At 33.3% G+C, this 26341-nt stretch overlaps 1 protein-coding gene and 1 long non-coding RNA gene across 45 annotated transcripts in view; one reads left to right on the forward strand and one right to left on the reverse strand.

Moving 5' to 3' along the window:
- STPG2 (sperm tail PG-rich repeat containing 2) overlaps positions 1-26341 on the reverse strand; it is a 523536-nt gene that overhangs the window by 489040 nt on the left and 8155 nt on the right. For 42 of the 43 annotated variants that reach the window (XR_013371292.1, XR_013371283.1, XR_013371282.1 and 39 more), the window contains exons 2-6: positions 24201-24313; positions 19680-19817; positions 16245-16412; positions 4253-4365; positions 789-900 (exon numbers count right to left, since the gene is read on the reverse strand). Coding sequence is in view for 22 of the 43 variants with exons in the window: in XM_077882938.1 (XP_077739064.1) it covers positions 789-900; positions 4253-4365; positions 16245-16412; positions 19680-19817; positions 24201-24313 (644 nt within the window). In the remaining 21 variants the exon portion in view is untranslated. The remainder of the gene's footprint in view (positions 1-788; positions 901-4252; positions 4366-16244; positions 16413-19679; positions 19818-24200; positions 24314-26341) is intronic. The other variant, XM_077882946.1, reaches the window with a different exon arrangement.
- On the forward strand, positions 12653-25185 carry LOC144304382 (uncharacterized). Of its 2 annotated transcripts, XR_013371296.1 has the most exons (3): positions 12653-12765; positions 22815-23268; positions 24783-25185. It is a non-coding gene; the product is annotated as an uncharacterized LOC144304382 (long non-coding RNA). The 2 variants fall into 2 exon arrangements; XR_013371294.1 differs by lacking the exon at positions 24783-25185 and having other exon boundaries at positions 22815-23390.

Below are 26341 nucleotides of genomic sequence, written 5' to 3' on the forward strand. Positions count from 1 at the left end.
TGAGTCCATCCATGTTATTGCAAATAAGATCTTATCCTTTTTTATAACTGTGTAATATTCTATTTTCAAGTTTTTATGTTTAAATATAATAATATACTGAAGGAGGAAAAAAGCTCTTCAGTTTTATTTGCCTAACAAGTTGCAAAAGAGTAACCTGAAACATAGCTACAAAAAAATTTAGTGGTATCCGGAGTTTTATATTAATAAATATTTATTATCCAGAAGAAGAAAGATGAAAATCCTACTATGCACAAATCACACTACACCAAGAATATTACACTTAATTCTAGTATCATATTAAAAAGAGAGAGAAAAAAAATAAAAATAAAAAAATAAAAAGAGAGAGAAAGGAAAAGAGGGAAATCCATAAACTAGAAAAGATCCCTAGATAACTTTAAAGGAAAATAAATTACCATGAATTTAAATAAGAATAGCTAAGTGAGGAATATTTGTTCTTACTAGAAAAAGACTGAAAAGGAGATTGAAAGGAAGTCACAAGAAAAAGGAGAAAAAGTAGGCAGCAGGCAGGCAAATTTAGATCAGAAGGAAATTGTACGAAACAGAGTTGTCCACTACTGAAACAATAAACCTTAGGGCTAATGAGTTATTTATCACAAGAGATATTCAAGTAGAGATGGTGATCACTTGCTGGAAATTTTTAGTCCCTTCAATAATATTCACTGAGTAACAACTAGCTACTAGACACAGTAGATCTAAGAGTACTCTAACCTTGTAATTACAATCTTAAATACATAGAAAGAAGATAAGATAGTTACATTTCAACTTACCTTTTTTTCCTCCTGCAATATTATTACTTCATAAAATCGTGGGAGATTTAAGCAATAATTTAGCTGTTGATCTTTCTTGATGTTAATATTTTCATAATGAGGGGTCTTCTTCCTTTAGCAAAGTCAGAAAAATTGAGGAGCTTTCAGCTTCAAATACATATTTGTTTATATAAACAAATAGAAAATTTTACATGAACATTGCCTGCTTCAAAAGTATGCATAATAGAATCATCTGGGTATGTTAGGCCAATATATTCTAAATTTTGTAAAATGTATTCATTTATGCTGGCTAGTTGTGCATTTTCCAATTCAGAGCATTATAATAAACCTACACTAATAATGACTCCAAAAAAAATTAGATGTGGGATTTATATCAGGAGTTTAAATAAAAAGTTACCCAAAACAGTCTGTGTGTTCCATTTAATATAAAACATCTTTAAAATTTCAAATCCCTTGGTATTTCAACTATTTCTATCATAAAACAATCAAAAAAGGGACATAAAGTTTTTTGAAAAATAAAAGAGAAACTTATTTTCACTGAAATTTACACAACCTCAAGAAGAAGAAACTAAAAGTCATTAACAGCCCAAGTTTTAGAGTCAGACAGACTGATATGAATCCTAACACTGTTACCTACTAGCTGTGTGGCCTTACACAAATCACCTTACTTCTCTAAACTCTAATTCTTCACCTGATTGGAAATAGTCACAACCAATTCTTAAGATTGTAATGATTAAAGTAGATAATATAGGTGAAATATTTAATGCCATACATGGCCCATAAGTACACATAACTGAGCTATTATTACTACAAGAATTTTTTTAAAGATCTACTTATTTATTTTAGAGAGAATGAGAGCACAAGCAGGAGGGGCAGAGGGAGAGAAAATCTCAAGCAAACTCTGCACTAAGCACAGAGTCTGAAGCAGGGCTCAATCTCACAACTCTGAGATCACGGACCTGCTCTGAAACCAAGAGCCGGACACTTAACTGACTGTGCCACCAGGTGTCCCTACAAAAGTTATTTTTAAATAGACTATATTGACTATACTATTTTTTTCCATTTATTAAACAGAATTTCAAAAAAACCCCCATATATTTCCAATGAACTATACTGAACATAAGCATTTTTAAAAACATAAAGAAAAACATAAAAACAAATGCCTAAGTTATATAATTGTAAATATTTTCTTTTAATAATTTTTATAATTCTGACTTGATCAGTAAAGTAAAAGGTTAAAAAAAAAAAAGGTACAAAATGTCAACTACCAGATGGAACCAAGACAACTCCAAATAAAAGGTATGGTGAGGCAGCAAAACCAAAGAGCAGACAAATTATGGAAATGGTGACATAACTGAAGCAGTCTGGAATGCAATTTATATGGATACATTCTTACAAGCAAAAGTGAAAATGTAAATAGAAGAAACACAGGAAATAAAAAAGCTCAAAGAGAAAGTAACATTTAAAAACCAGGAATTAGAATGAGAGTGGGACAGAGCTGGAGAAACAAAAGAGACTCTTAGGAAAAAACTGCCTAGCAAAATCAGAACAACAAGGTTAGACTCTCAGTTATGCCTATAGTATTTGGTCAGAAGTGTAGTGGAATGAAAGGAAAGCAATCATCAGAGAACTACAAACCTTAAAAAAAAGGTTATTTTTGCCTTATGTTAATTAAACCTCAATAAAATTAATGGGCAGGAGGCAGGCAGACAGACAGACAGACAGACAGATAAGTAAACCAGCCAAACTGAAAGAAAAAAAGGATAAAATTAGAACACTGAATAACAAAAGCACATGTAAGAGGATGAACAGAATGAATTAGAACATCTCGTAGACTTTAGACTTTGTTTCATTTGGGACAATGACAAAAATATTGTTAGACCCCATTAAGCTAAACATGCATATTAAAGTTCTAGTGTACTACTAAAAGAATAAAAATACAAGGTGTACCTCCCTGTTTAGGAGAGTGAAAAAAATGAAAAGAGAATAGGGGATAAATTCCCAAAAACAAGAACCATGTTTTATCCCTTTTATTCTGTTACCATGTGTAGTACTAACACACAGAATTCAAACAATGTTTGTTCAGTAAATGAACATTAGTAAGGGAGTCTAAGAAGAGTCTAAGCCATAACCACCACTGGTATAAAGATGTGTTTGAATCTGTCTAGGAAACTACTTAGATAGGTAATCACTGTGGGACTTCTTTTTTTTTTTTTTTTTTTTTATTTTATTTATGATAGTCACAGAGAGAGAGAGAGAGGCAGAGACATAGGCAGAGGGAGAAGCAGGCTCCATGCACCAGGAGCCCGACGTGGGATTCCATCCCGGGTCTCCAGGATCGCGCCCTGGGCCAAAGGCAGGCGCCAAACCGCTGCGCCACTCAGGGATCCCCACTGCGGGACTTCTTATAAGAAAATTCATTCTAGGGATCCCTGGGTGGCACAGCGGTTTAGCGCCTGCCTTTGACCCGGGGCGCGATCCTGGAGACCTGGGATCGAATCCCACGTCGGGCTCCCTGCGTGGAGCCTGCTTCTCCTTCTGCCTGTGTCTCTGCCGTCTCTGCCTCTCTCTCTCTCTCTCTCTCTCTCTCTCTCTCTGTGACTATCATGAATAAATAAATAAAATCTTTTAAAAAAAAGAAAAAGAAAATTCATTCTATTAGAGAAAAAGAATCAGACAGATAAAATGGATCTTCTTTAAAAATTGTAATGAAAACAGGTGATAGATTCTGAGAACAACATGGTATTTGCTACTCAACTTAGTCTCCCATGGACCCATGGCTAAGGTCTTAACCGTAGGAGACAGAAAGTAAGGCAGAGTTATTTTACCGGAAATGTACTTCCTGGTTAAACTTCATAAATATAAGCTCCAACCTGATGCTATGGCTCTGAACCCCACAATAAGAATGGCTTCTACATCTACCATTTAGTCAGAAGAATGGACACTGGAGCCAGGCACAAATGAATACTGGGTTACCTTCTTTTATATTTTCTCTGATCTTCTGTGTATATTTTAGTATTCAGACACATGGGTTGTACAATCACAAACAGGCCTTGGTTAAAGTCTAGCTTTGCCACTTAATAGCCAAATGATCTTGAATGTTATTTACTCTTTTTGACCCTTGCACTTTTCACCAATAAAATATGGATAACAATAGTAACTACACAGAGACTTGGGAAGGTTAAATGAGGTAATACATGTGAAGCAGATAGCACAGGGTCTGGCTCATAAAAAAAAAGCAATAGTTTTCATATAGGTTACTCAAAAATACTTCTTGGAGTTTTTCATACTGATCTGTACTTACATAACAGCATGTCCTGGTCTAAATTATTAGAATACTTTCTAGTCAAGAACTATATTAAATGTGTGTGTGTGTGTATATATATTAAAATATATATATATATATTTTGTTTTGTTTTGTTTTGTTTTTGTTTTTGTTTTTTGTTTTTTGTTTTTTTACTTACTGGCCTATATCATACTGTCCAGGACCAGGTCCTGACTTTATAGGTAACTCAAGTCTTCCCAAAGAGTTGCCAAAATGTATCCCCTTGTATTTCAAAGTTGCACTGGAAAAATCCTTTAAAGGAAAAAAAAAGTGAAGATGAGACATAGTTTAAATAAGCCACGAAACAAAGTTTAACTTCATTCAATTCTAAATCCAAAGCAAGGATAGCCTTAGCCAAAGGGGTTCCACTAACAAATACTCAAGTCTTCTCTCAACCTAAATGAATACTGCCATGCCCATCCCACTCCTGAGTCAACCAGGATTCCTAGAGAAGTATCTCTAGTTTTAGCATATCTTCAATCAATATGAACAGCTTTGCTCTTGGCAATACATACACTCAACAATCTAAAATCTTAAGGGCAATAAAGAGGAGCTCCTCATTGTTTAAAAAAGGGAGGGTTGGGCAGAATTGTATGAGTTAGGTAATAGAAAGTCTATTAAAAGTGGTCTTAATTAAATAGAAATTAAATTAATTTCCAGAAAAAAAAATTCAAATTATCACCAACAGATATTAAGTAATTTCTAATTACCTGGTATTAAAACTATAACATACTCATGTAAAGTTTTCAAATGGCAACAAATATATAACAAACAAATTAAATGCTGCCCCCAGTTCATTTTCTTGTTTGAGGTCCAGATTAGTTCTTTATTGCCAAAGAAATTATTCACAACATGAGAAATCAACAGTATTTCCTTTGCATCTATTATAATAAATGTCAAAATTAGGCATGACCCTGAAAAGTTCACTATAAAGAAGTTAAAGGATTTGGTTTCATTAGAAATTAATAAAACAGTAAAATATAAGAACAGTAACTTCTCTTATAGAAATTCTCTTTTGTTGACCTAATAGATTCTAAATTGAGCAATCATTCAAGAATTTCTTTAAAAACATTTTTAACTGATAAATGTAAACTGTGATCTACTTACCTTATTCTTTAATTCACATTTATAAAAATATTGTTTTAAAATAAACTTGGATTAATAATTCAATTTATATACATGTAAAAAAAATTAAATCCCCATAACATAAACTTGTAATTTAATTGCATAAAACAGTGTCACTTGTGCTTAAGTATTACTCTTCTAGAACAGTGGAACCAACCTCTCTCAATTATCATTATAATTATTAATGAAATAAATAGCAATATTAGTAACATAAAGTATAATTCCAGTTCAAAATGGTGAATCAAACCCACATCTGGGATCCCTGGGGGGTGCAGCAGTTTGGCGCCTGCCTTTGGCCCAGGGCGCGAACCCGGAGACCCGGGATCAAATCCCACGTCGGGCTCCCGGTGCATGGAGCCTGCTTCTCCCTCTGCCTATATCTCTGCCTCTCTCTCTCTCTCTCTCTCTCTCTCTCTGTGTGTGACTATCATAAATAAAAAAAAAATTTAAAAAAATAACCCACATCTGCCCAACTCCTACAAAAATTTCAAAAATAGTGTATAAAATAAACATAAGTTATCAGTACTAGAAACTAAGAGAAGGTATCATTCACATTCCAAAACTTCAAAGAATTTCTGGAAAACATAGCTCAGCAGAGAGACATAATCAGAAAAAGAACTCACCACACATGAAAAGAACCTCCTCTGAAGTCTATTGATGACCCCAATGAGACAGAAACAAGAGATAAGGATGGACTCTCGGGTGGTAAGTAGGGAGCAATTCTCAAAATTACTAATACCCTTGGAGATTTGTGCCAGGGCCATTACTTGATGTTAACATCCACTCTATTCTTGACTAGCACAGTTGGAAATAAATTAGAAGCACTGCCATTGGCCCCTAATGAGGACAAACTTTCTATTTAGGGAGACACCACTCCAGAAAGTTTTGGGATGCCAAACAAAATCCAAAAAGATCTAGTAGAGCACTAAAGTTCCTTACCATGTGAAATGTCTTTTACTTCCTAGAATTTACCATTAACAACTAGCCCTCAGATGTTACAGAATACAAATACAATAAAACTAAACTTTCCCTTCTATATCCACCTCATCTAAAGAATTAAGGGGCCAACACAATCTCTGACAGAACACTGATGTCTCCATGAAGTGAAATGGGATCTTTGTTGATTACTTTTATAGATGTAACCACATAGAGAAACTGGACTGCAGTTTCTCTATAGGTTTCCCCTGTATTGATTGATAAACAAGGGATTGTTTATTCCCTGCTTGGGGGTGGTAGAGGATATTGGAGCCAAGGGTAAAGAAACAGAGAGTTATTAATTATGTTTAAGTAATATTCTGTCATGATTTTAAATGTGTAGTGAACTGATAGGGCAAACCAATCAGAAGGTGAATGTTAAAACTAATCCTATGGGAAGCAGCTAATCATAAGGACCCTCATCCAGAAAGAAAATCTTTTTTTTTTTTAATTTATTTTTTATTGGTGTTCAATTTACTAACATACAGAATAACCCCCAGTGCCCATCACCCATTCACTCCCACCCCCCGCCCTCCTCCCCTTCTACCACCCCTAGTTCGTTTCCCAGAGTTAGCAGTCTTTACGTTCTGTCTCCCTTTCTGATATTTCCCACACATTTCTTCCCCCTTCCCTTATATTCCCTTTCACTATTATTTATATTCCCCAAATGAATGAGAACATATAATGTTTGTCCTTCTCTGACTGGCTTACTTCACTCAGCATAATACCCTCCAGTTCCATCCACGTTGAAGCAAATGGTGGGTATTTGTCATTTCTAATAGCTGAGTAATATTCCATTGTAGAAAGAAAATCTTATTGTCCAAAAAGTGCTAATGCTAAATACTGAAATTTTCTGTGGACTGAATTTGCCCCCTAAGAGTACCCACGATTTATGCCTGTGTCCTGCAGGGTACAAAGAGGCTATGATAAAAACCTAAAAAGACCTCTTTCATTGAACAGAGGCAAAACTCAGTGCTACTTTTAGATCATTCTATTACAATGTAGTACAAAGAGAGAAAGACATTATTCCCTCAACCTCACTTCAGCTCATCAAGCAACTTTAGCTGTGATCAAGTACATTGGTAGAAATGCCCAGCAGAGAGCACCATCTGGTAAGAGACTAAAGTGCCTGGTGGAACAGCAGCTGTCTCAGTGGAAATAGACTTGTTTACGAACATGGTCAAGACAGCCCCTAAGGACTCCCAGAAACACCTGGGAAGAAGTTTGCAGAAGACAAGAGACCTCTATATCAATAGCAGGAAACAACATACTTATATTTCAGTTATTAACAAAATTGTGACTCTCCCTAATACCCACAATCCAATGAAGCCTGAGAAAAATTTGTTATGTAAATAAGCAAGACTAAGCCTTATTTATACTAGGAATATTTCCAGCACTATAAGTGGTCTCAATGTACTTAGATTATTAGTATGTAGATGCCTTTTAATGAATTACAACACAAAGAGCAAACAGATATTTTCCTATCTTCACTATAGATATTCAGCTTTAACACACTACAAAGCTATAACTCTATAAAGCACAAATCAAAGTAAGGTGATATTATCATAAGTAGGTTATCTAATTGATACAGGATTCTCAAGCCCAGATCTTTCTTGGTAGTAGAAGGAACAGATCTATGAATAAAAATTGAAAGAGCTATCCCATCAATATCTATAACACATAGAATATACAATCCTTTGGCACTCCTGAGTATAACACAAAAGGAAATAAGGTAGTTAGATCACCCAAAAGCTTTATATCTGGGGTGCAAGGGCAAATTTCATAACACCTAGCAGAACAGTACAGAAAAACTGGACAGCCTGACTGTCCAGCAGAGCTGCAGACGGTAGTAAACAAATACTTAAAGAAACCATAGCATCCACTAGAGTAGCTGAAAAGCACCCTGTTCCTTTGGGTCAGTGGCAACTCCAAAGACTGCTATACCTTACAAAGCTTTTGGAAAAGAAAGAATGCCAAGCCACAAAACACTTTGCTAAAATAAGTGTTCTAGACCATCTTTCAAATGGAATTACCTAATATAGCCATAGTCATATGAATAAATTCATAGCCATGAATTTCAAAGTACATATACAGTTTCGTGGAAAGAGCAAAATTTCTTCATTTCTGTTGTATCTTATTTTTATTTAGAAATTAAGTGGAATTTCATAATTGTGCAGATTTTAGGCATAATAAGTACAACACACAAATGTAGAACTCTGTTCCATTATAATATAACATGTTAAATATATTACACAAGTTATATTTCAGGCAGGGGTATATCTACTATGTTTATTTACTATAGCATGCAGTTGTTTTAAAAAAATCAGTATTTTAAGACAGTATTTTGATAAAACATCTCTTACATCTCATTTTTATAGCCTAAAAAATACATGTAAAAGTTTTATATTAATTCTTTTAACACAGCATTTCAAGACCTCAAGCAGAATTGTCTAGGAAGCTTTCTTCAGGTTAATTTACACTGTTGTGATTTTGTGGTTCAACTGTTTTACAATTCTTAAGATAAACAGTAGAAGGAAAGGTTATGCATAAATATATATACACACACCATTCAAGACATTAGCAAAATCCTTTTCCTGTATAGACATGAAATTATTTTTCACCTAAACCATGTGAATTGACTACTTCTTATTCACTAACCTCTGACTGCAGAGGTTACTCAGGTAAATGTTCAATCTGAAATTTAATTTAAAAGCCCCTTAAAATTGCAGGACAGAAAATGAAAAATAAATTGATGCACTTTCATCTCTAAATCATACTCTCTTTATGTCAAGAAGTGTTGACAATACCAACTTCAAGGTCATTGTCAACTTGGAAAATCATTAGCAAATAAAATATGACTTAATTGAAGCAAACTCAGCATGGAGCTGCATTATTTTAAGTGAATGTTGTAATATAACTTGAAGAATTACTAACTGCCACTCCCATTGACAATAAAATGTATGAAGAAGGGACTATGCAACTTTTCTACCATGTATTTTCCCTAATTAAGCATGGAAATAGAATTTGTGAAGAATTAAAAGTCCCAAAGTGCATCAATTCAAACACTAATGGACTGCTCTCCAGCATGGCAGCACACAGGTAATTCCCAGCATGTTATCATTAGCAAATGTCAGTGTCATAATTCCAACCACTAACTTTGCTTGTGAAATCCACCTCTGAGAAGCAGGTTTCTAATGGTTACTTGCGTTCTTCTTAAAAAGAGAGAAAGAGACACTAAATTTTTTTTTGACACTAAATTTTTTAATTCAAATGTTATACAAAGTAACTTATATAGAGAATTTTTCCTTACAAATTAAATATGGCTAAACTTATCATTTATTGGCTAGGGCTTATCTATTTAAACTAGGTAAAAAATCTCCAGCATACATTATTCATCAGTTCAGGAAAGAACAACAATTACACATCTCTTGGATTATTTTCCTAATCCTCTATTAATATTCCATCTAAAAACTGAGCCAATATATAAGATTATCTCAAAAAGCAACTAAAGATACATATAGAATTATTAGAAATTAGGTAAGATCCAAAAGAACATTTACTACAGTATAATTTCATAGTAACCTATAGGAATCTGTATTTTTCTTTCTGAAGGAAAAATAAGAAAATAAATTTTATATGTCAATGTTTATTCATATGTGAAAAATGTTTTGTATATCTAGGTAAGCTTGGAGGCATGGTTCTAGATTTCAAATAGATGATATATTATTCCCCAAAATAGTATATATGAAAAATATAATTTTAAAGACAAAATAACCACTTTGAGATTTAAGAGCAATCAGAGAATTGTTTAAGTCAAAGATCTAGGGCTACTGTGAAAAAGAGCTTAAATAACCTGGCCAAGGACAAATGACTATAAGTGATGAAGCTAAGAAACAAACCCAGGTGGTATACTCCACTACAGTACATCTCCCCATCTCGTAACTTTTATTTACGTTGGATAGAATATACTGATATTAGACCATAGGACTTCCATTAATTTCACTGAAACTTTTACATAATTTATCTCCACTCTTCTTCTAAGCATCTTCCTCAAATATCTAAGATATTGGTACTGTCTGTTGAATTTGACTAATTATTTTGACATTATTACCAGGGATGATGGGATAGTCAAGGCCTGGAAAACCAGGTATGGCATGGACAGAGCAAAATACTCAAGGAACTAAAGACCCAGAAAGAAACAGGAATTCTCCAAGAAAGGAGACCTATCTGTAACCTACAATGTTCCTTCCTCTCCATATTTCCAGGGATAACCTGGTTCTTCATAAGTATTAAGGTATGAAGCAGTTCATCAGGTCTTAAAAAGAAACTGTACTTTAACATAACGTATCATTTCTACTGTCTTCAGCAATCAAGAGGAAACAAAAAGAAGAGTTACAAGCTAAAAATAATACTGGCTTATGTATTTACCATTATCATTGTTCTTTAATTCTTCATATAGATTTGAGTCACTATCTAATGACCTTTCATTTCAGCCTGAAGGACTGCCTCTAGTATTTGTTTTAAGGGAAGTACAAGAGATAAATCCTATCAGTTTCTGTTTACCTGGGAATGTCTTAATTTCACCTTTATTTTCAAAGAAGAGAATTCTTGATCAGCAATCTTTTATTTCAGCACTTTAAAAATATCATCTCATTTGCTTCTGGCCTCCACAGCTCCTGGTAAGCCAACCGTAATCTTATTGGGGAATTCCTTGTCACTTCTGCTCCTTTTCACATTCCTCTTTGGCTTTGGCTTTCAACAGTTTGACTGTAATGTATCTAGATATCCATCTCTTTACATTTATCCTGCTTTGAATTCATTAAACTTCTTGTATGTGTAGATCAATGTTTTTCAACAAATTTGAGATGTTTTTAGCTGTTATTTCTTCAAACATTCTTTTTGATCCTTTATTTTTCTTCTCTTCTTCTGGTATTTCCTTTATGCATATATTGGCATGCTTGAAGATATCCCAAAAGTCTCTGAAGCTATGTTTATTTTTCTTCATTCTTTTTTCTTTCATCAAACTGCATAGTGCCAATTGAGTTGTTCCTCAGGTTTCCTTAATCTTTCTTCTGTCAGTTCAAACCCATTGCTGAATCCCTCTAGTAAATTTTCATTTCCATAACTGTACTTTTCAATCCCAGAATTTCTACTTTATTTCTTTCTACAATTTGTAACTTTTTATTGATATATTCTATTTGGTGAGACACTGTTCTTATATTTTCCTTTAGTTCTTTAGACATAACTTCCTTTACTTCTTTGAATATATTTTAAATAGCTGATTTAACAACTTTGTCTAATAAGTCCAACATGCTGGATTCCTCAAGAACAGTTTCTATTGATTCTTTTCCTACATATGGGCCATATTTTTTTGTTCTTTGGATTTCTCATTTCTTTTGTTGAAAATTATACATTTTAGATAATACAATGTGGTAATTCTGAAAATCAGAATCCCCACCACCACCTAAGGGTTTGTTGGTACTGGTATGGTTAGTGATTTTTCTGGACTATCTCTAGATTCTGTATTCTCTGTCATAGGTGTCTACTGAAGTCTCAGTCTGGTTAGCTGAGTGGTCAGGTAATGGTCAGACAAAGGTTGGACTAGGCATTTCCTTAAATGTCTTGAACCAATAAGTCTCGAACCTTTGCAGAGGTACTCTGTGCATGTGTTAGGGCACACCTTCAATGTTCAAGCAGACAGTTTACAAGTCTATCTTAGCCTTCACTTCCTGTCTGCATAGAATCTCAAGGTCATCTATAGTAAGAGTTTTGTACTTTGTCAAGACTGTATTTTTTTTTTTTTTTTTTTTTTTGCAGTGATGGGTTAGCAGTGAAATTATTTCAGTGTTTTACAGGAGCAAGCAAGTAAGTAAATATATTGAGAATAACAGGGATCCCTGGGTGGCGCAGCGGTTTGGCCCCTGCCTTTGGCCCAGGGCGCGATCCTGGAGACCCGGGATCGAATCCCACATCGGGCTTCCGGTGCATGGAGCCTGCTTCTCCCTCTGCCTATGTCTGCCTCTCTCTCTTTCTCTCTCTGTGACTATCATAAATAAATAAAAATTTAAAAAATATATATATTGAGAATAACAGAGTAATAAGTTTCTCATAGAAAAGGAATGACTAGAAAAAGCCTGTGGTACTGGATTAGAATTTCCTAAGAACAAGATACTCTCTTTTACATCAACATAATTGTCAAAGTCAGGAGTCAGGAGAAACTCAAAAGTTTTTAGTAGATAGATAAGAAATAAGTATGGATTTCTAACTCTGTCCATTGATAACCTAAAGCAATGACATCCCAGTAGCAATGCATGTACACAGTATACTGATCTTGTTTTGAAATACCATTCTTTATTAAAAGGAAGTAGGGCTCCTTAAGGAAATGTCTGATTCTAGGATGGGTCAGGGAAAAAGAATTTGGTGAACGTGGAACATTCTGTGGAACGTGGAACATTCTGTGCCAGAAGATAAAGAAATGCTTAAAGAATGATGAGGACATGTCAAAAAGACACTAGAAGCAGCTTAAAAGGACTCCCAAAGATCAAATCTGAGGTAATTTAAGCCTTAAAATAAATAATGAGAATAATAAATTATAATTTTTTGAGTAAAAGGGGAATTCATGAATCCATGCTGTTAGAAATGGGAAAGATAAAGAAAGCTCTTTATTTGACACAAATAAATATTAAAGATGGAATCATAAAACCACCATTTGATAAACATCACAGTAAAATTTAATCAAGCATCATGAAAGGATACTGAACTAGTGAGGTTGATGAAGAAAAAGATATCTACTTATTCTTAAATTAACCCCCACAAAATGTTCATAATTTTTTTAAAAATAGTAACTTTATAGTAGATAAAACTGGAAAACACCACCTCAAGCTAACATCACTTATCATGAGATAGGCAGACATACTGTGCTTCTTTATGTGATACACTGAGAAGGATACGTCATTTCTGGAGTATTTCTGCCAAAATATCTAAACATACTGTAGTCATGATAAAATATACACAAACCCAAAATTAAGAACTATTCTACAAACCCAAAATTAAGAAATACTCTACAAAGTAACTAGGATATACTCTACAAAAAGCCAAGGTTACAAAAGACAAAGACTAAACTGTTCCAAATTCAAGGAATCCAAAGAGACAGGACAACTAAATGCAAAATATAATACCAGATTCACTCCAGAACAAAATTATTAAAAAAAAAAAAAAAGATATCCTTGAGATCATTAGCACTTTCTTTAAAGTATCTGTAGATTAGGGACACCTGGGTGGCTCAGTCGGTTAAGCATCTGCCTTTGGCTCAGGTCATAATCCAGGGATCCTGGAGGGTGCCTCGAGTTAGGCTCCCTGCTCAGTCTGTTTCTCCCTCTTCCTCTGCCCCTTCCCCTGCTTGTGCTTGTTCTTGCTCTTTTCTCAAATAATAAAAATCTTTTAAAAAATCTGTAGATTAGATATTAGTATTATATCAGTGAAAATTTCCTGATTTTGATAACTGCATTATGATTATAAAAGAGAACATGTTGTACTCTAGGAAATTTACATTTAAGTATTTAAGGGTAAAAGTGACATGATGTCTGAAATATGCTCTCAAATTCCTTAATAAAAACTATAAAATATATAGGGAGATAAAATGATAAAGCTAATGTGATAAAACGCTAACTGCAGAATCTGAGTTATATGGAAAAGTTTATTATTCTTGCATCTTTTCTATCAGTCTGAAACTATTTCAAAATTTAAAAATTATTTTTTTAAAAAGTACTAACCAGGAATAATTAATGAATTAGATCTAATATATCTACATGGTCAAATCTAGAAAATAAAACATTAAGTGAAATAGCAAGCAATCTATATACCAAATGATAGAATTCACTTAAAATTTTAAAATCATACTACAATATATATTGTTATTCGTGTACCTAATAAAGATTTAATGTTTACTATGGCAAAGGGAAAAGAATGGAGGGAGAGAAATTGGGTAAGGTAACAGTTGTTAAAATACAGTGAATTCAAGTGTGACAAATTTTTACCAAGTTATATGTGATGGTGGGTCCATGGATATCAGTTATTTTTTTTTAATTCCAGTATAGTTAATACACAGCGTATAGTTTTAGGTGTACAATACAGTGATTCAACAATTCCATACATCACCCAGTGCTCATCATGACAAATTCACTCCTTAATTCCCATTGCCTATTTCACCCATTCCACTACTGAGCTCCCCTCTAGGTAACCACCAGTTTGTTCTCTATAGTCAAAAGTGTGTTTCTTGGGTTATCTTTCCCTCTTTTTTTCCCTTTACTCATTTCTTGTTGTTTCTTAAATTCCACATATTAATGAAAGCATATGGTATTTGTTTTTCTCTGGCTGACTTATTTAACTTAGCATTATACTCTCTAGATCCATCCATGTTGTTACACTAAGCAAGATTTCATTCTTTTTTATAGCTGAGTAATATTCTATTGCATATATATACACACTACATCTTCATTATCCACTCATCTTTCAATGGACCTTTGAGCTGCTTCCATATCTTGACTATTGTAAATAGTGCTGCTATAAAAGTAGGGGTACATATATCCCTTTTAATTAGTGTTTTTATAGCTTTGGGGAAAATACCCAGTAGTGCAATTATTGGATTACAGTGGTTCTATTTTATCTTTTTGAGGAACCTCCATACTTTTCTCCATAGTGGCTGTACCAGTTTGCATTTGTGGGTATCTGTTATTATATTTGTACTAGTCTATGCATAATTATATAAATTACAGAAAATATTTTTTAACTTTAAACAATTCAAAGGATCTAAGACCCCAAAATGCCCCAAGACAGCCACAAACCAAATGGTTTCTAAAGATATTTGAACCTAAGCTCAATGATGGAGACCTATACAAATGAAAACTTACAGAGTACTGAGAGTGAAGGTCAACCCAAATCTGAAAATATCTATTCCTTGCCCAAGCCGTGTCTCTCTTCAGTTTCTCCTTCAGACTATGCTTAATTTTGGCCATTTTTCTCATGAGGATTCCTCTTCCAGATCTCATAAAAGTATAAAAATACAGCACTATGTACTTCAGTCTTGTAATTAAATAAAACCAGACATATTATCCATATTCATGGATAATTCATACATTTCAATTGGCTAAATGAAATTTTGTCTCAGCTTTAGCCAGGTTTGAATCTGAAAACCTGCACAAGATGGATCTGCTATAATATGCTTGATATTTTAATTAAAGAGATGCTCCTTGGGCAGCCCGGGTGGCTCAGCGGTTTAGCGCCACCTTCAGCCCAGGGTGTGATCCTGAAGACCCAGGATTGAGTCCCACGTCATGCTTCCTGCATGGAGCCTGCTTCTTCCTCAGCCTGTGCCTCTGCCTCTTTCTCTCGCTGTGTCTCTCATGAATAAATAAATAAAATCTTTAAAAAAGGAAAGAAAATGTTTTCAAAAAAAAAAAAGAGATGCTCCTTAACTTTTTTAATAAACATTTATGAAATAAATAATGCTTACACTATCAGATTCAAATTTCTTTATTAAAAAAATGCTTTTTCCCTTTCAAATTCAGGAAAAGAATATCTATGTATTGCATAGGATTATACATTGTAACAGAGACTTCTAGTAAGTAAAACCTGTTTCCTCTTCTTCCTAGATGTAGTTAGACTACATTTCCCAGCCTCCTTGGCACTTAAGTATATCTATGTGACTGAGCTTTAACACCCAGATTTGGCCACAAAAACTTCCCACTAGCAGTCCTCCATCTTTCCCCTTCTGCTGGCTGGATATTTATGAACTGAAGCCCTTCAAGGATGATAGTAACATGAATGGAATAAGTGTTCCTGTATCCCTACCTAGAGGAAAGCCTCTTATCAACAAGGAGTATCCACATGAATGGGGAAAAAAAGAATACTACCTGTATTAAGACACAGAGATTTGGGAGTCTATTTATTATTGCAGTTAGTATTACATTAATTAAAACATGCATAATCGTAAACAATCTTCCAATTGTCAATAAGAAATGTGTTATACTTACCAATTGAGGTTTATAGTATGCTGGACCTAGTGTACTGTCACTAGCAGGTGGAAAATGTTTTATAATACCGCCATCCTCATTAATATCATAACCATATGACCGTCCACAAGAAGGAATTGAAGGAACATCAACACTTCTGGAAACTGGAGGTGGTGCCCTTGAAATTTTCTGTAAGAAAACATTTTATATTATTTACTTGGAGACAAGAAAAGGAATAAAGAACCAAATATTAAAATTTACTAAAAGGCAATTGTTAAATATTGAATTAATGCATTTCATAATATAAACCAAAAATGTTTATTTTATAAAAGTAATTTAAAGAAGTAAATTCAAGTCTCACTTAATCATATAAATTAAGATAATATACAATATTACTATTAAAGCCATCTTAAGAGTAAAGGAGTCTCTCTCACCTGGCTCAGTTATTTACCTTGTTTAGTAAATAAATACTACTGATGCTAACAGCAGGCAGTCACTCCTACAGCCACATCATCAATCACCAGTTCAGTGGTTACTTGTGCTATACTACCATAATATCTGCCAGGGAAAAATAAACTGTATATTTTTCTATAACACTTCCTGGCCTCATTCCTTCTTAGCTCCTGATTTATCTCCATATTACTAATGCCCTATAAAAATATCCTAATTATGCTGACAAGATAGCAAGAAAAATGTCTATGACATAATGCTAAATGGAAATAGAAAATAGAATTTATGACTATAGGTATGTAATATATATGAAAGTATATATATGTATATATAGTAATATATACACAATTTTATGATAAACTAAAAAAAGCTATGCAAAAATTAACAGAATGAACAGAGTCAGAAGTTCAAGGTGATTATCACTTTTCCAAAATTTCCTTTAGCATCAAATAGTTTATAATTTAAATAAAAACAAGAAGTAACAGATAGTAGAAATACTAGTATAAAATTTAGCAAATGAAACACTGGCATTTAAATCATTTAGTTATTTGGAAAACTACCTCAGAATATATTGATCCTCTGTTGTTTCTGAATAAATAAATAAATGTTACAGTTTAATGTATGCATGCCCAGTAGACATGTTATAAACATACTATCACTGACAGAATTTTCTTTTATCATTAGAGACCACTATTAAGTAGTTTCAGTGATACTTATTAGACTTATTTCCAAGTTAAATGGAAATATTGAATGACTTCTCCTATTACTTTAGAAAATTATTTGCATGATGTCAAGACTTTTCAAAATATATCCCTATCTCCTTCTCCATCCTCTATTCCTACTACCCTCCCTTAGATTCTATACTCCAAATATACTAAAGAACTCTATTCTTTTCCAAACATGCCATTAAATACTTCAATGCGTTTATTCACATGGTTTTCTCTGCCTGGACTAGTTTTTCCCATTCTTTTTAACTATTTAACAAATCCTTCTTCAATATCCAGTTTGATTGTGATATCATTACTTTGGGCTACTAGTAGACATTTTATTATGACATATGTTTAATTAAAATAGCATTGCATCAACTGTTTGTATTAAATTATAGTCATTATTTCCCTATTAAAATTATGATCCTGAGGAGCAATGATTTGTCTTCTATGTATTATCAGTGCCTAGAATTAGGTCTATTATACAAAGTCTCTAGCACATGTCTGATCCTAGTTTCAAATGCACAACATAATAATTGGACAATTCTATACAATTGCCATCTGTCAACATATAAAGTTATACTATGTTTTTTGTTTGTTTGTTTTAAAGATTTATTTATTCATTCATGAGAGACACAGAGAGAGAGAGGCAGAGACCTAGGCAGAGGGAGAAGCAGGTTCCTAGCAGGGAGCCCACTGTGGGACTCGATCCCAGATCCTGGGATCATGCCCTGAGCCAAAGGCAGACACTCCACTGCTGAACCACCCAGGTGTCCCAAAGTTATACAATGTTACTGACTCTATTCCCTATGCTATACTTTTCATCTTGATGATTTATTTATAAAAGGAAGGAAGGAAGGAAGGAAGGAAGGAAGGAAGGAAGGAAGGAAGGAAGGAAGGAAGGAAGGAAGGAAGGAAGGAAGGAAGTTAAGGAAGGAAGAAAGGAAGAAAGGAAGGCAGGCAAGAAAGCAAGCAAGCAGAAAAATTCCTAATGTGTCCATTAAAAACATTGACACATCTTAAACGATAATTTACTACTTTTCAGCAGAAAATATCATACAGTGTCACTAATATAAAAGATTAATGTCTAATAAAACAAATGTGTCCTTCTAAAAAAAAAGTCTGATAAGCCCCTGCATAAGTAAATGAACATTTACTTGTCCCCACACACAAAACAGCTGATACTTAAATATGCTTACTAACCTTAACTTCATTGTCATTGACCTGACATTCATCTGAGTACTGAGCCCTAAAATATGTCCCCTAAACAAAGCTGATTAAAATGTAATTAATATAAGCTATGTGAAATAGATATGGAAAGAGAAAAGAGAACCACTCTAAATAAACTGCAATCAAAATCTTCTAGATTTGTATTTTGAAGGGGTAGGCCTTTGGTATAATAATTATTCATTACATAACACCAGCATACCTTTCCAAACCTATCATTTGCTAGATTCCTACACATTTTTTTTTTACTTTGGGTCAATATAACCTTATTGTCTTCCATGGACTCTACTTCTCTGTTCACTCACGTAGTTCTCCATGCCTTCCAACATTATTCCTCAAGGCTAACCTCCTCTATAAATCCTCTACAAAGTATACTTTGCCATGATATACTAGTCTTGGGGTGCCTAGATAACTCAGTTGGTTAAGCATCTGACTCCTGATTTTGGCTATAAAGTTACAGTCTCAAGGTCGTGAGATTGAGCCCTGCCTCGGGTTCCAAGCTGGGCACAAAGCCCACTTGAGGTTCTCCCTCTCCCTCTGCCCACCACCCCCATGCTCTCTCTCTCTCCCTTAAAAATAATAATTTTAAAATTCCTATGGTATTTAATTACATAGTTATTTATTTAGCATCTATCATATTTCATCTTGCATTAGTAGCAATTTATATATCTCTCTCCCATCTAAATTTTAAGCTTTTTTATTTCAGGAAACATGTTTTAAATTTCACTGTTTTATTAATAATATTTATCACAGAGTTTCCTCTCTATACATAGGTAGACTACTCAGATGGTTTTTAAAAACTCCTTTCCTTTCTGTTCACCATAGACACTGGAAGTGACTATAGGTTTATCATAAGCAAAAATGAAGTCAGTTGTTAATAAATAAAAAAATTAGTTTATACACATTGAATATTCATTTAATTATGAAATATGGATACCAATAAACCTACTAATTTTTAAAGTTTTTTAATGTATTTACCACATAAAACATAAAACCTTTTCTATTCTAACTAAAAGAAATGTCAGAAGTATAACTTAACATAGCGACACAGTGACTGAAAATGCTCTTTAACCTGTGGCGCTTTTCTTTTCACGGTATCTAATGTTCCAGGATAAAACTGATCATAGCTTGCTGGTCCTGGACTCTCTGAACCAAAGTTCTTAAAACGCTTCTCCCGGTTTTGTAGACTATGACCTCCTTTTATATTATACTAGAGAGAAAAAAAACATGAAATAATTAAAAGAAGCACTTTATAATTAATACCTAGTTAACAAGCATTATATATCAATATGAACAAAGAGTTTTAAAATCCAACCTGTGAAAGTTAAGGTATCTTGACTGAAGGTATCATTCTAGTATAAGGGGATAATAAGAGGATGACAATTACAGTTGTCAGTTTTAACTCTGAACTCAAACCAAAATTTACTGTACTCAAAGTGCTCAAAGAGAATGTAAAACTCAGTTTTAAAACAGGAATCAAAATAAAGAAATCCCCAAAGTTCTAGAGCAAGAATAAAGAGTATACACTAAGGCCTATAGCGAATATGCACCTCTGAAACAAGGTACAAATAGTGGTACTCACACTGCAGGGAAAATATAAGCCTTCCAAGCTTGCTTAGGATTAATTATTTTCATGAACTATTTTTTGGTCATTTCCAGGGATGCCTATGTAGGCTTACTGGCAACAGCATGGGTTTTTGGTTGGTTGGTTGGTGGTTTTTTCTTCAATTTTTTAACAGCTTGGTTTTATGCTCAGATTAATTTTAAACATTGTTTAATGCAGAGAAGGGACTGGGAGGAATCTCCCACAGCTCTCTATGCCACATGTCTGGATTCTCTGAAATGAGAAAATTATCAACTGCCTAATAGCCAGTGAATTCAGATAAAATTCCATCTTATTAGTTTCAATTAACACTCATAGTGTAATCATTTCAAAAATAATTCATAGTAATAATGGTTGGCATTGATTGATCAGATAAGATTTAAGTTCCTGATTTGTCAATAGACCTTTTCTCATGGTATATATGTTAGATGTTCATAATCACTCTTAACTGAGCCTATCTCTACTTTGTCTCTTATTCGGCTTTCATCTTTCCAAAAATACACAAAAGAGATATTCTTTTTACAAAATGAGTCAAAATTATATTCTTAGGTAGCCAACCCACTACTTGATAACTGTTTTTTTTTTTTTTGATAACTGTTTTAATCAGACCATAATCCCTGTGTTTAAAGAGTTTGGATCTGTAACAAAATTTAATGATTTTGCAAAAACATTAACATTGCAAGTTACATAAAAAGTAAACTCATGTGAAAAGAGAACATCTCAAATCTTAATTCTTTGAAAGCCATTACTCTAGTCTTTATGATCTTATATTTCACACTGCAATCTGAATTTATATTGAACTTCAACAGAAGGCAGTAAAATTAATCTGATTTTTTTTAACTGGTTGAAATTAACCAGGACTTTTTTTCCAATAATTCATATTTAATAATTACCAATTCATATTTCATAATAACAAGAGGTTATAAAAGGAACTACTATGTGTCAGATAAATACCCAAAAATTATATTATGAGGTAATGAAGTATATGATGTAATGAAGTATATGAAAACTTGTGAGAAACACCCTTCCTACTTCTTGAGTCATGGCTATACGCTGTGGCTATTTGATGAATTACTACATTGCCAGCAACTTCCCAACAATACAGGATGCAGAGTCTCATCTGAAGGGTGAAGCCATGCACTGTTATCATGTACGATATTATCCTATTATTCAGCTCTAGTGAAATGTATCAGATCAAAAATCAAACCTAATTTGAACATCTATTACTAGGGCTAGATTGTGGAAAAACGAAAAAACTATTTATCTGTATCCAAGGAAGAGATCTCCACATCTAAAATCAATCTTATATAGCAAGGAACAAAATGGTATCCACCATGCAGACAGGTCACAAACTAAAAGAGAATTAGAACCAGAAAACAAAAATGAAATTTGAACTGACCCTTTGGAGTGAAATTCATTCTAGGAAAAAATACAAACAGAATAAGGTATGTGACCTAATAAGCTAATTATCTATCGGAGGATCAGAAACTTGCACTTCGTAAACTCCATTCTTTTGCTTCTTTTATTTTCTTAAATTCCCTTATGTTGTTTTCTAAGAAAATTTCCTTTTGAAAAAAATTAGCATGCTTCAGATATGCTAGAGGAGAAAAAGGAAAAAATGAATTTGCCCATAACTGGGCAAGAGCTGGAAAGGAAAATGAATACTCCCATCGTCACTTTCAACTTTGCAATAGTAGTGACAACTATAATCAAAGTGAAATAACCATAACAAAAACAGAGAAATAGAGAAGACCAAATTGGGGCACACAGTTTCAGCTCCCAACTGTTCTGTTTTTATAAGAGCTTCAACAATTATACACAGTGGAGGCAGGCCCTCACAACTACAACTACACTATCTTTCCAAATTTCATCTGAAGTCTCCAAATAACATTTTCTATGTAATTGCTAACAGAAAGGAATATTTCAATCTATGCTTCAAAAAAAAAGTATAAAAATAAATTGTTAAATACTTCAAATAAGATTATTTCCAATAAGATTATTTCTTTATTTTCCAGTATATTAATTATTTATAGAACTAGTATGCTAACTATGTCACATTTCAAACACATTTCCTAATTCAGCCATTTAAAATAATAATGGACAAAAAAAAAAAAAAAACAGCAATAGAATAAGTAAGTCAGAGTCATTTTTTAAACCAAGGAAACCAATCTTCTCCTGGCATTTTATATTTTTAAGAAGAAAAACAGAGAATACTAGAACTCTTTCTTAGATCGCCCATTGCATTTAAAAAGTACATTTCCTAATTCCTTATTCTTGAAATTCAAGAAATGTACCCAATTTGGGATAAAATATAATCAGATCTAAATTGCACTTTATTTTACATATGGAATTGACTAAAATCAATATTAATATTCCAACATCCTGATATTTGTCATATTAAAGAAGTTTGAAAACTACCTATTGTGTATTTTATTGCATTCTCCTCTTGGAATAATGTTACAGTCTTAAAAGAACTACTGGTAAAACTAGCAAGCCCATATACCCATAATATGCCGGCTGTGAGCCACGGAATGGAAGCCGGAGTGACACTTCTAATGATGACATCTAATGACCTGTTACTATTTTTTGCTTTTTGCCCTCTAGGCGCTAGTATGCTGGAAGTTTCAAGAACCCAGGGAAGAGCCATAAATGTTCTACTGAATTGGAAGTTGAGACCATCAAATGGCCATTCCAGGCTCTGTTGCTAGAGAGCAAAATAAGAAGAGTATTGGCTAAGGTGATTAACACTGACCAAGACTGAAAAACAGTACTAATGACAGCCACAGGCACCGCGATGGGATGGAACACAGAGACACCATGCAGAGCCTCCCTGAACTATAATGTCCAGTGAAAATGCTAAGAGCAAGTTTATTTAAACGTTTGAGAAGGAAGCCTGTGAATCAAGAGCTCACACTCCTTAGAACTAAAGATTCTAGTCACTACATCAAGCTGAAAACTCCATCAGATAAAGTTCCTTTAAAGAGATGGGAAACACAGAACGAGTAATGGAAAAAATTAAGCCACCTACAGCTTCATAATCAGTTACAGAAACTAACAGGTCCCCTTGCATTTCTTTGCTTCCTACAACACCTTGCTTTCATCTTCCCTCCTTCTTTCTCTTTTCTATTGTAAAATGGCAACACTAATAGTAGATAAAAAGTTATTGGATGCTACCTATAATCAAGCACTATTCTAAATTGCTTGCTAATATATTTAACTCTTAGAAAAAGCCTACAAACTCAGTACCCCTTTTTTACAGATGAGGAAACTAAAGCCCAAAGAGATTAGTTAAGATTAAATCTACCTACATTTGAAATCTGTCTGAGCTAATAAGTGACAGAGACAGATTTCAAATGTAGTCTAGTTCCAGAGCCCACACTACTAACCACTTCTTCAAAATATCTCATGTCATATTTAGTTACCATTTAATCTATAGGTTGCAGAATAATGGAAGAGGAATGTGAAAAAAACAAAAGTAGAAAAGGTCTTAATCTAAAGATCTAATTCGTAGTGACACTGTAATATCATTTCTGAATGCAGCAGCTCCTTCAGAGGAATTTGGCTCTGTCAGGGAAGTTATACTTGAAAATTATACATAATTAATTGTGCTTTTTAAACTATATATGTGGGAAGAAGAATTATGTGTATATGTAATGCACATGAAAGAGAAGACAACTGGAAGTCAAGGGGGAAAATGTAATAGAAATCTATTTTTTTGTTATCTGTCCAGCATCCTATTATCTGCCCATTATAGCCTATAAAACAATGTTTATGTCTTATAGAATTCATAGAATAATGAAGAACATTCAACCAGGCAATCAACATTAAACACTTCTATTTTCTCACATTCTAATAACAAAATATAGATTAAAAGAATGATAATATGAAGGGAAAATAAAATCTGATAAATGACATATTAGCCTATTAGAGGAAGAAAATATAATTTTTATCAACACCAACAATTATATATAATAACTTTTATAAATTTACCTGTGCTTCTGAAACATTATAGTGCCCTGGCCCTGGAACAGCTTTCTCAGTGTTAGAGGCAACAGTAAATGTACTTTCTCTGGTAGCCAAAGAAAGGAATGGTGCGTAGCCACCTATAAAAGTAAAAATCGTATCACTGGAAGATACGACAGAGTCCCAGTGATTTCAGAGAAAAAGCATTCAAAATATATAAAATCATTTAGTAATCTCAATTGTGGATACTATATTATCAGAACTAATGGTGAGCCACAGAATTTGCTGCATCTTTTAAAACCTGACTTAAGAGCAGAATGTTTTATATTAAAGAACCTACAAAACTGGAATTCCTAAACAACTGAAAAAATAATTAAAGAAATAGAAAACAAAGGCTTTTTTCTTCTAAGAATATTTGGTTGAGATGAAAATAAGTTACATTTAGCTAAAAATATATTTAATTCTCAGAAGACCAGTGTTTTACATTTTGGAACATCTATCATTTGTAGAGAATAGCATATATAAAGTTGTAGAGACAAGTTAGATTGAAATAATTTAAAGTGAGTTTACAGCAAGTAATTAATAATATCTCTTTGCTTTTGTTCATAGTTGGTGCTCAGTAAATATTTCTTGATTGCCGCCTACAAATCTAAGATACAAAAGTCTACAAATCTAAGTTGTACAAATCTAAGATACAAAGGTCTACAAAGCTAAGATACAAATTTCATTGGAACAAATAATCATAAAATTTGACAGACTTAATAAACTTAGTAGACAGACTTAGTCTTCTGAAAGACTGATAAAAAATTTCAAGAAATGTATCAAGAAAATGAGTATAGTTTAAGCAACACAGATATCACAGAAGATTTGGAAGAGAACAGCTATCATCAATAGGTAATAAAAGAATGAAAGTGAGGACTCAAAATTTGTGAGAATCTTATACACTAAAGGAGAATATATGGTAATAATTAGTATAGTTTAAAATCTTGCTAATAATCTGGACTAATAATAAAAGTCTTTTTAAAACAAGAAATTATGTATTTCTTTCAAAGTCCACGTTTTTATTTTTATTTAAATTCAATTAGCCAACATATAGTACAAAGTTTCAGATGTAGAGCTCAGTTATTTATCAATTGCATGTAACACCCAGCGCTCATCACATGACATGCCCTACTTAATGCCCGTGATCCAATTACCCCATCCCCCCACCCACCTACCCTCCAGCAACCCTCAGTTAGTTTCCTATAGTTAAGAAGCTCTCATGGCTTCTCTCCCTCTGATTTCTTCCATTCATTTTCCCTTCCTTCCCCTATGATCCTCTGTGTTATTTCTCATATTCTAAATATGAGTGTAACCAAATGATAATTGTCTTTCTCTGACTGACTTATTTCACTCAGCATAATATCCTGCCCCCTAGTTCTATCCACATCAATTGAAATGGTAAGATGTCATCCTTTTTGATGGCTGAGTAGTATTCCATTATATGTATGTATGTATATATATACATATGTATGTGTGTATGTGTGTATATATATATTTTATTCATATATATTATATATACATATATTATAGATATACATATATATTATATATACATATGTGTGTGTGTGTGTATATATATATATATATTTATTTATACACCCCATATCATCTTTATTCATTCCTCTGTAGATGACAAATGACATCTGGGCTCTTCCCATAGTTTGGCTATTGTGGCACTGCTGCTATAAACACTGGGGCCCCTGAAGATAACTACATTTGTATCTTTGGGGTAAATACCTAGTAGTGCAATTCTTGGGTCATAGGGTAGCTCTATTTTTACTTTCTTGAGGAACCTCCACAGTGTCTTCTACAGTGGCTGTTTGCAGGTGAAATGATATTTTATGTGAAAAACCCAAGACTCCACCCCAAAATTACTAGAGCTCATACAGGAATTCAGCAACGAGGCAGAATATAAAATCAATGCACAGAAGTCAGTTGCATTTCTGTACGCTAAAAATGAGATAGAAGAAAGAGAAATTAAGGAATTGATCCCATTTATAATTGTACCAAAAACCATACGATACCTAGAAATAAACCTAATCAAAAAGGTAAAGGATCTGTATTCTAAAATCTACAAAACACTTATGAAAATATTGAGAAAGAAAGAAATGGAAAGACATTCCATG

The sequence above is a fragment of the Canis aureus genome, chromosome 33 (assembly GCF_053574225.1).
Source record: "Canis aureus isolate CA01 chromosome 33, VMU_Caureus_v.1.0, whole genome shotgun sequence".
In the NCBI taxonomy this organism is placed as follows: domain Eukaryota; kingdom Metazoa; phylum Chordata; class Mammalia; order Carnivora; family Canidae; genus Canis; species Canis aureus.